Here is a 10,968-nt window from a genome sequence, read left to right as displayed (position 1 = left end):
TGCCATGAAGATGTTAAATAGCATCAATATCGTACCTTATCTAGGAGAAACTATACTGTTTCATCTGTCCTCTGTCCCCTAGAAAACCACCAGTTCTCTGGCAGACAAGGCAGAACACAACACCTCTTCACTTCTACAAGATCTATCTGCTTTAAATTGAGAGCTCTGTAGGGTGGGAACCCGTTAGGAACTATGCAATGTATGTGCATTGTAAAGAACTTTGTTAGATCAACAGTATGGCACAAAAAAAAATCCAAGCTAGTAATACCAAAACCTCAACTGTAGGTCCCAGGAATGACAGCATAATTATTTTTAGAGATGACTACAGCAGTAACTCAACATGACATGAGAGACTGGAGAAACAGCAAGCCAGATTTAAACCAATGGGAAAGCCAGGAATGCAGAATGGAGACTGTTCTTAATGCACCATATTGCATCTGAACATTTTGTTCCTACCCATCTATCCAAAGCATGACGCTTTGCATTTCATATTAACATTCTGAAGACATTAAAGGATTCTTCAATTCGATGTTCATATGCTGTGTCAGAACTCACACTCTGACTGCTTAGAGAGATGCTATGTCTACCTTTTACTCATCTTCCCTCCCTCAAGCTCCTAACCATCCTCCTTCCCACTCCCCAAAAATCCCAGGGTCTGTTCTTTATTGGTAGCATTATTTAATTCAGCAAAAAGTTGGTTACAAATACAGTTTGTGGGATTTGGACTTCACTCTGGATTTCTGCACTACCTCAGCTGTTAAGCATATGTACTAAGACTGACTGCTAACAAATCATCACAGCAGTACTTGAGGTTCATATACTATTTCTCATCTTCAAAGCACTTTAAAATTTCCCAGAGGTTCTACAAAATCTGGGAGAGGGAGAAAGAGCTATGGGCACAAGTCTTTGTTTAGCACTGGTCTTAATATAAACCACAGTTAGTCCCTTTCTGGTTAGCACTACAGCAGGAATATTGCAGCCCTCGGATTTAGGTCTGAAGTGCTAAACAATGCTAAATTGCCAACAACACATTTTCACTAAAAAGTATTTAAAATACTCTTTGTCATATGGACAGCTCTCTTCAAAAGTTCTGTTCTCACCTTTGAGTTCAAAACTAGGGAAATGGTGACATTAGCATAATGTCTTGGGAGATGGATTTATGTATCAAAATAAAGGGCATTTTGATTTCAGAAAGTTTTGTTAACAAAATAGTCATATTTCATAAGAATAAAACAACAAAGAACATAACCAGGAATCAAAATATTTTTAAAGGTAAAACTCTTAATGCTTCATGAATTCCTTCAGTGTTCAAATCAGAACAGTCAGCTTTTAATAGCTGAAAGGAAGCTCTCACTATTTTGCTGGCCAGCACTGGAAAGAGCAATCGAGAGAACTTGGAAGTGAATCATTACAGACCTTACTTCTCCTTATCACAAACCAGGGGAAGAACTTTTTTCAGTGCATGAGGCCAAGCAAGATGCTCTGTGTCTCCTTCAAACACTGAACCATTGGTTTGCAGGAGCTCTGTGCCCACACTGAACATGCACTCTGCAGAGAATACCCCAGTTCCTGGTGCCCAGGCACAGCTCCTGGCTGTTGATTTTTAGCTGTGGGACTTCCTGCTGACCAGCACACAGCAATGACCCTTTTGGCTTCATACTCAGCCCTGTGTCCACCAGGAGCAGCCCCTGCAAGCCAGGCAGCAATAAACGAGACCTTTCAGGCTGAGTCAGGCTTTCAAATTGTTTTCATTTACCACCATGAAAAAATAAGGATGAAATTAAATAAAATCTAACTTTTCACTTTGTGATAAAGAAATATGAAAATGCAATAAATAAAACACACTATTTCTCTTGTATTCCACTAAACATGTAATCCAATCCAGCCTTTACGCTTCAAAGCATGACTTATATTTCACATGCTTTCTAGGGCACAGAGTTCTGTGACACAATAAATACAGGCTGTGAGTTTGAAACATAGATGTTAAACTGGTTCTTCTGAGGTCATTTATTTGGTTGGATTCCTTTTGAGCATGAAACATTTCTATAAGGTCTGACAAAATATGGAAGCATTCTCAGATGAAAGGATACATGCATTCCAGAAAAAAATTCCACTGAAATCTAAAGGAACCCTTCTTGGGAATACTGAAGTGCAAACTCTTCAGTTATAGAATTTTAATATGCTGGAAATAAAGAAGTGTAAGCTATTAAATTTGTTTTAAAGCTTAGGAAGCAAATTAAAACAAAATAACATACATATTATTAATGAATAGCTCAAGTGAAAAGTGTGTAATTACATGTTAATTAAATTCTCTCCTTATTGTACCTGCAGTGCCTCAAAATAATGTTTTCTCTCTATGTATTCTCCTTGTAGCAACATTGCCTGAAAAAAATAGGTGTAAAGCAGAAACTGTTAAATATTTCACAACTGGGAGAATGAAACTGCAGCTTTTTTTTTTTTTTTTAAGTTAGGATTTCTATTCAGAAATAAACTGAACTTCAACATGTTTTAATGATGTGTCCTTCTGTTTATAATCGTCAACCTAAATCTAAACTAAACAACAACGCTGGCAGAACACCATGAATTTGAGAGTCTGGGATGAAGTACTTCTAGGTAAATGTTAAGAGAACCATTTTCCTTTATACAGAAGTAATTTTGTTCAGGCAGCGAGCCAGCCTCTGTGCGTGCCGTGCCCTACTGCCCAATTCCTGCAAAATCCAGCATCACCTTTCTTATCTGGCTATTTAGGACTTTTCAATTTTTCTGTTCTCCAAGTCTAAGCTTCTTCCTTCATTTGCAGCTTCCCATTTACGTCTGCCTGCAAGGAAAATCAGAAGAAAGAAGCGGTTATGATGGAGCTATCTTAGGCTGCACATTGTCTTTGTGGTTTTGACACAGTGTAGTGCAGCAAGGCAGACATTATCCTACACACCTTCCTGTTTTGCAGACAGAATGGTGCTCCAGCCTGTCCTTGTGTGATAACTCGTTATCATATTGCTGTGCACAATTCCGATGGATGGCATGGCTGCCATGAGCAGGAAGTGATCTGGGACAGCCATTCCTCATGTAACCTTGTCTTGGGAGATAGGCTAATTTGCCTGTATTCTCAGACAGCCTCTACCAATAGACACCAAATCAGAAAAATTGCTTTGGGATCTGGTTGTTGCCACTGTTTTCCTTTGCTGCAGATGTTTGTTCTCTAGTGTAATGTGTTTTATTGAAACAGTGCTGGAATTAGAAAGCATTACTGAAAATGAACAATAAAAAACCATATTTCTGTGATGCTGCTTGTCTGTCTTAATTACAAACACAATTATGAATCTGTATGTCATTCTGGAAATCCAAACTGCTGCAAACACTGAGTGTTTAATTTGCAATGTAACATTTGTGGGGAAGGTACATGGGTTGTGACATATTCTAATGCAATCTTTGGCAGTGATAATGCATAGCAATCTGATTCCATGGCATTTGGAAATGTGGGATCACTGGAAAAAGGACCACAAACACTGGTGGTTTATCAGTAATTTATGTCTATTTCTCAGTATCAGCATGGATAACTGTGAAAATACAAGAGAAATGGACGGAGTGCAATGACAGTTATTTCTAAGAGTCAAAGTTTTGTTCAAACAACAGGGAGAGGCTCACAGGTATTTTACAGACTCTACATAAACTGTTCCAAAACTCAGAGTTACATTCTTAATGGAATTCAGGTAATTTTGATAAGGCAAATGGATTTGTCCCAGAAGTGCTTGCAGTAACTTGACATTTTAAGAACTTCGTGGCTTGTCAGTCCTAGAAATCCCTACTAGTGCTATTCTGCAAGCTGTCAATGGGTAACACAGCTGAAATGTTTTCAAAGTTCTCCAGAGCTCCAATTAGAACCAAAAGTCTGGAATTGCTCTCTCAACTTTATATTTTTGGAGATGGCCTTCACCATATTCAATCCAAGTATCAACAAGTATGTCCTCATTCCTTCACACTAGGTGTGTACTTGGTTGCTGGAACACTGATCCTCTGGGCTTATCCTCTCCCAGCCACTCCAGATGCCTTTTCTTCTCCAGTTTCCACATACCTCTGTCTCTGGTCCTACCTCCAGTGAAAATCATCTGCCACTGCACTTCACTATGGCTGCTGCTGAGACCACTGAGTGTCAGCACTGTGATATCAGACTAAAAGTTATTTTCTAGACTCAATTAGAGCAACAGCTGCCTTGTTAATGCATATGTTAAGACATAATTCAGATTTTAGACATAACAAGAAGATAGTAGAATTTTGTTCATGAATCAGTTATAATTAATAATCTAATTATAAGATTACTTCAGAGGTCAATAAACTGAGAAAACAGGTGAAAATGATACACTGGTGAAAGAATTAAAACCTGAGGGGAAATAATTTTCTTTGTATACAACCAGAGTTGCAAAAGAAGAAAAAAATAAAGCATTTTTTCCATCTGTCCAGTTTTGTAAAGAAAAAACTCTTAGCATTGATATTATTAGCATCAAAGTCAAGTGAAAACCAGGAATTTACTATTGGTAGGGACAGGAGTAAGACAACACAGGCCAGAGATTCCCTCCCATTTCTAAAGACATGTTGAAATGGAATATGAACTCAAATGATCTAATGATGGCATCATTATTCTAATTCATATTCCTCATTGATGCATAGCCCAAGCAAAGCAATTTATTGATACCACGGTATTTTCAGATAATATTAGGTATTTATTAAACTGCTGCTTAGTCAATAGTGTTTAATGAGCTGTATCTGAAGTTCAAAGTGTCTAATGCCACTTGGTTGTTGCAAGTAAGACCAAATTCCAGCAGCTTCTTGGTGCAACTCTGTTCTAGCAGGTTGGCTTTCAACAATTTCCTATTAATTCCAGCGCCAGTAGCTTCCTTCCCTTCCATGACCCCCACAGAAAGAAATCATGGACCCCTCAGAGTCTGTAGACCACATACTGACAGCTGATCTGTTCCATTAAGGCAGCTCTTGTGTAGTCACACACCTACTAGACAAAGCCTAAAATTGGCATAAATGAGTCATTTCTCACACAAATTGAAGGATGTGCAACATAGATGCATCTAACAATTTATATTAAGCACACATTGCATATACTCCAGCACAGCAGCTAGTCCTGAGCCCCTGAGAAGGAATTTTATCACTGACATCACTGAGAGCAGGATTTGGCTCATGTTTTTGACACATAGTAAGGCTGAAGATATATGTTGTCATATTACTGAGTATTTTTTATCTTATCATATGTAAGCTGACTAAACTAGCAGTTATTTATAGAGGCTAATTCATATTTTTACAGCATATGGATGTGCTTTTTGCCAGCTTTAGCACAAATACAGTTTATATTCATTAAGACTGAGCTAGCTAATTAACCATAGACAGAATTAGTGAATAGCTTTTTAGTAATAGTACCTCAAGGTTGCCAATAATTTCATTTGGGATTTCACACACTGCAGACTTCTCTTCTTCAGCAGTGACTCCAGCCACAGCATCCACCTCGGAGGACTCTGCCTCTGGACAGGACTCCTTCCCCTGGTCAGACCCCTGGCAGCAATAGCCACAGGAAATATTGAGTTAGAACATCCTCTTGCCCTCTATGATACCCAACAGAGCCAGCACAAGGACAGGCAACCACACACAGGGCTGCTTTTGGGAAGTGCTGCCATAACAGAGACCATTGTGCTTGTCTCACACTGCCCAGGCCAGGCAGACACATCCTTGAATGGGGCAAGAGCCCAGAAGGGCTCACTCAAATCAATGTCCTCTGCTGACTGATTAATGCATTAAAAGCAATTTTGTTCAATCTTAGAAGAGAATGTATGCTATGTTCTACAGCATAAATGGCATCAGTGGTGGTGATCTAGTAGAAATTCACAGAAAAATAGCTTTAAAAAGCCCCCAAAATAAATTAAAAGGAACAAAACTATACCTGAGATTCTGTTGGTGAAGCTGAGGGGGAAACTGCAGGTTGGTCAAGTTCAATCTCATCCTGGTAGTATTAAAAAAAAAAAAGTAATTCAGGTTTAATTATTGTTGAGAGGTTTCTTACAGATTTTTTAAAATGGAAATTAAATGGCTGGCAAACAACAAAAAACACTACCTTTTCTGTTACTATCCAGGTGCTCAGAACTGGAAAGCATTCTGAAAATTATTACAGATCAGCTTTAATTTCTAGTTGAATCTCAAGGGGCCCTCTTTATAATACTTGGAAAGAACAGATGATTTTCATAATTTCATAACACTACAGCTTCTTACTCATGTGGATAATTACGTTTAGAAACACAGTGCTTAGGTAACATTCTGTCTTCCCAGCGCAAATTTGTCACTTCTGAACAGGGACCTTGTTGCAGTTTGGAATTGCAGGGCCGTATCAGAGGAGTCAGTTGGAGTGAAGCTGCAGTGACACTGAATCAAATAAGGCCCTAAGAAAATTATTTTAATTTGTAACTATAATTTAAGAGTCACTAATTGTCCAGGTTTTGCTGCTTCATCTTTTTCCTTTGCGGTGACCATGGGAACCTCAGTGGTGCTCTGCTGGTGTGTGACCTGCAGCTCCAGGAATGCTGTCAGGGGTACAGCTTTTCCCCCTTGGAGCAGCTGGATCAAACATCAAATCCATGCTCAGGTTTTCAGGAGTGATGCAGAAGGCAGCCCTGTGTCCTCGAAAGGGACAAGGCTTTGTGTCCTACTTTAAAAAAATGGATGACAGAGAACATATGTGCCAAATAGGGCGAAAAAAGGCATTTGTGAACGAGCAAGGAGCAGGGTACAGCACTGGAATGGTGTGTTTGGGGCCTCCACAGGGGAAGTGCCCATCGAGAATATGAGGCAGATGTTCCAGTTCTGAGTCAGCGATTACAAACAGGATTTTGCTTGGATGGTGTAAGTAAACGACATTAATTCACATCAGGGTAATTGCAGCTCCCATAAATTAATTTCCTCATACTTTTGAAATCGCAGCTAGGTTGATATTTGGGTCATTTAGTTACTTGCTACAGTTAAACATGCTGAAAATATTAAATGTTCTCTGCATCTCCAGAAGCCATAGCAAAAACTGGAAATAAAAAGTTAGACCTAGCCACTTCATTACAATAAAAATCTCTTTTGTAATCCTAAAAGCTTTTCAGAACTTCTGTTTGGACTACCTTCAAGATTCCCTGTCACATGTGAGCTCAGTGAAGTAGGTAGAGAGTATTAGCCCATGTTTGTAAGAACCTAAAAGGCTGACAGAAAGATTTGCAGATTATAACTGAGGAGAAAAACAGATTTATAGAAGCATTTTTCTCTATCACTTGTAACTCAAATTTTCAGCACTCTGTCAATGCAAACATACTCACAAAAGGAATAGTCAAAGTTTAAATATTGGGCATCGGTTTTTCATTTTGTGCACCAAAATGAAAAAAACTGAGCTAAACTGTATTTCTTTCAAAAATACACTTTATTTTCAAGATTTATTTTTTTAAACTAGAGCTTTTTAAATTTAGCAACTATTTCCATTTTCTCTGATTTCTTACCTTACATTTTCTTACCAAAAATATGAGCTGAAGAGATAAGAATTCAAAATTACCTTCTGCTTCCTTAAAATAATGTTTTTTGGTTAGTTAGTTATCCATTCCCTCAATTTTTTTTAATTTAGATTAAATCATTATTCCATTTATTCTCTCCAGTCCAAATTTTTAAAAAATAAAATAATGTAAAAAAATAGACCAGGTTTTTAGAATCAATTCCAATCTGATCAAATACATTTTTGTAGCATGGATAAGATATTCAGAGGTTCTGTTTTTCTGAATAATATTTTTACTTCACTGCATCTTTTTAAAGAGAGCCATTCTTTACTCATCTGTTCCATGTCTAATAATAACCCTTGGATCATTAAGAAATAACTAAATTACAGCAGAACTAGTTTCTTTAATGAGCCATAATAGTCTCAACATTCAGCCAAAAGTTTTTTTAGAAGACTGTGAAACTTCAATGTGAATATGAAGCATTTTGTTTAGTAATAACAAGTTTATGAGCAGGACTACAGTTTACAGCCAAAATATAGTGACCTAAAAATGCCATTCTGCATTGCTCCTTCCTATACATTGTGTCCTTAACAAGTCCAGGGGAAAATTAGAACGAATGAATTGTGGTGAGAGCCCGAAGCCAACAAACGTATTTAAATGAATCCTTCTGATGCAATACTTTCCTTTAAAAAATACAATTAAGTCTTTGTGCTTCCTTTGAACAAAACCTCATGTTTAATAGCACCAATAGCACCAATGGCTCTGTAGTAAAATCTATTTAAAAACAGAGAAGGAGACACAGTAAGTTTTATACAGTCACAGTGGCTTTAAAAAAAATGTTGTTAGTTTCTGAAGTCTGAGTAAATTTATGGTGAATTACTTCCACTGACCTACATTAAAAACTTCATCTCCTTTTTTTAATTCCTGAAGATTTGTCATTATGTGAGCATTATTCACTATGACAAAGATGTATTACTCAAAGTGTCCTCTTGAATCAATATAACTATCGAAATGTGAGAAACAGTTTGGCAAGATGATAATGCCTTAAAATTAATTGGCAATATTTTCCTGCACATTGTGGTCCAGTGGGCCCAGGGAATTCAAACATAAAGAAATGGTGAGGCAGTTGCACAAATGTAGCTGGCATATCAGTGTCAGCTGCTCTGAAAGAGACTGAAGGGACAATTAGGTGCACTATTCTTACCAATTGTGAGGTGAGGTGGGGTGCCAGGAGGCCACTTGGCCTGGAGAAGTCAGCACAGGTAAATGTGGGACTGATGGGTCAGCACCACTTGCCCACCCCAGTGGCACCAAGCCCAACTGAGAACTGCAGCTGGTGTGCAGACACTGCTCTCAGAGAACCCCACAACTGCACAGAGTGCCACAACTGCACTCTGCAATTCTTGCTGGGCCAAGTGTGCATAAAGACAGGTTTGTATAAAAAGCACTGAGCTGTTCTGAACATAAACTCGCACACTTTTGTTCTTGTTGAGAGGTAGCAAATTGCCTTTTAACAAACGTAGGCAGGGAAAAGACAGTGAGATAGTACACAAGGAAATTTCTAAAACAGAAGAATGGCAGGAAAGAGGATTGGTAAAGCATTCTAATAGATGAATTCCACAGATGTGGTAGTTATTATAAAATTAGCTTTGCATAACTTACCAATATACCATTACATTTCCCCTCAGATGTTATCTGTTACTTAAATTAATTTTGCTAAAGTTACTATTATTGCAGATTTTATCCATGCTGTATTTTATTATTTAAGTTTCTGTGGCATAAAACAAGCCCTGGCTGATAGTGCTACTTTTAATAATATATATAAGAGGTTTTAGTATTATAGAAACGGCTGCTGGGTATATCTTAATAGTCATAGCACAGAACGTCTGCTCTCAAAATATTATGTAGATTAAAAGAAGCTATTTACTTACACTCTAATTCAAGGCATTGGAAGGGTTTGCAGTATTTATGTATGTGATATGAAGGGAAACAATCTACTCCAGGAACAAATACCAGAGTTTGGAAATTAGCAAAACTAAGGTCAAGGTCAGTTTGGATTTACTAACATACTTGCTGAAAATGAGAATTCAGAGTTTATGTTTACTTATTTCATAAATGAGAAAAAAGACTGAGGGTTTGATACATTTGCCTCTTTGATAGAAGGCTTTTGTATCACAGAAACATTTTAAAACCACCTTTTCAGCTTGATATTATCTGAAATTCTGTACTCCTTTCCACACAGTCTTAACATAAATTCTCTGCGGCCAATCTTACCAAATACAAGATGATAATTATTTATAAGGATTGGACAAAAGATCCCACGTTCAAAATGGACCATTTCTAAAGCCTTGTAATATCTTTCAAAGCCTTGCAATGGATATGGGTTTGATTTTATATGAATGACAGATGAGTTTCAAAAAGGGAGTTCTTTGTGTGTTATTCTCTATATTCACATCACCTGTGTAATTTGTACTTGTATGCCATGGGACCTTATGCTACCAGAGGCCTGCACAGATTTCTCTCATATATATGTGAGATTTGCTATCAAACAAACTCTGTAATACAGGATTTACATTACTTTGCTATTCATGCTAAGCATGCCCAGCCACACATCTCCAAATGTGCTGAATTTCAGCTGCCGGAATAAAAGGCATTTATAAGAGATGGTTTGTTAGCTGCCTGTATTTCATGTGGTTGAATTTGAATGAATACCTAATGGACAGAATTGCACTGACTCAAACCAGCCTGCTTTTTTTATCCCTCCCCTTTAACCTGCCAGCATATGCAAACACAACAAATCCACCCCACCTGCCTGCAGAGGCATCGCCCACCAGCATTCCCACAGGAGGTTCCTGGGAGGCTGCTGATAGCTCGACAAATACATTTGCCATACTATTTTGCAGCAATTTGATACATGAAGTCCAAAGGACCAAAGGATTTTACGAAGCACTCAAAAACTTAATGCAGATATCTGATCTCTGTGGTGTGACTGAGGTGACAGAGCTTCCTCCTGCACACCCTTGCTACATGCATTTGTATTCATATTAAAACTAGAATTAAGATCAATGAGGGCCCAAAACTCTGCCTCTGAAGGATGTTCCCCAGTTGCTAATGATGCACATGGAAATTCTGCGTGTGTGTTCCTGGGCAGGAGTTTTCAAACCACTATTCCTAAAAGAGACAAGCTCAGTAAGGCAAAGGTAGGCTTTATGCTCTTTTTCCTGCATTCTGAAATCTAAGTCAATATGTTCTAAAGAGAGTTTTCCATGTTTCTGAGCTGTGATGTGAATCGACTTTGTTGACAATACATAAGTAATTAATCTAGTCCAAAATAGCTATTTGAAGCAATTTGGTGCCTACATTGACAAAACAGGATCTCCTCCTCCCCCCAGGAAGCTGTAAATCAGACAGTGACATCTGGCCTCAAGGACATCAGAGTCATCTGAAATGT

The 10,968-nt window shown here is 38.0% G+C and overlaps 1 protein-coding gene across 3 annotated transcripts in view; it reads right to left on the bottom strand.

Moving 5' to 3' along the window:
* Positions 1–1,988: 1,988 nt before the first annotated feature.
* CABCOCO1 (ciliary associated calcium binding coiled-coil 1) overlaps positions 1,989–10,968 on the bottom strand; it is a 129,269-nt gene continuing 120,289 nt past the window's right edge. The window contains exons 6-8 of one of the 3 annotated variants that reach the window (XM_085064235.1): positions 5,942–6,001; positions 5,425–5,556; positions 1,989–2,818 (exon numbers count right to left, since the gene is read on the bottom strand). In XM_085064235.1, the coding sequence (XP_084920361.1) occupies positions 2,777–2,818; positions 5,425–5,556; positions 5,942–6,001 (234 nt within the window). In that variant the 3' untranslated portion in view covers positions 1,989–2,776. The remainder of the gene's footprint in view (positions 2,819–5,424; positions 5,557–5,941; positions 6,002–10,968) is intronic. The other 2 variants (XM_085064236.1, XM_085064237.1) reach the window with 2 other exon arrangements.

This window comes from Lichenostomus cassidix, chromosome 6 (assembly GCF_008360975.1).
Source record: "Lichenostomus cassidix isolate B80296 chromosome 6, HeHo_3.0, whole genome shotgun sequence".
In the NCBI taxonomy this organism is placed as follows: domain Eukaryota; kingdom Metazoa; phylum Chordata; class Aves; order Passeriformes; family Meliphagidae; genus Lichenostomus; species Lichenostomus cassidix.
The sequence above is the reverse complement of the archived record's forward strand: the minus strand, read 5'-3'. Positions and strand labels throughout refer to the sequence as shown.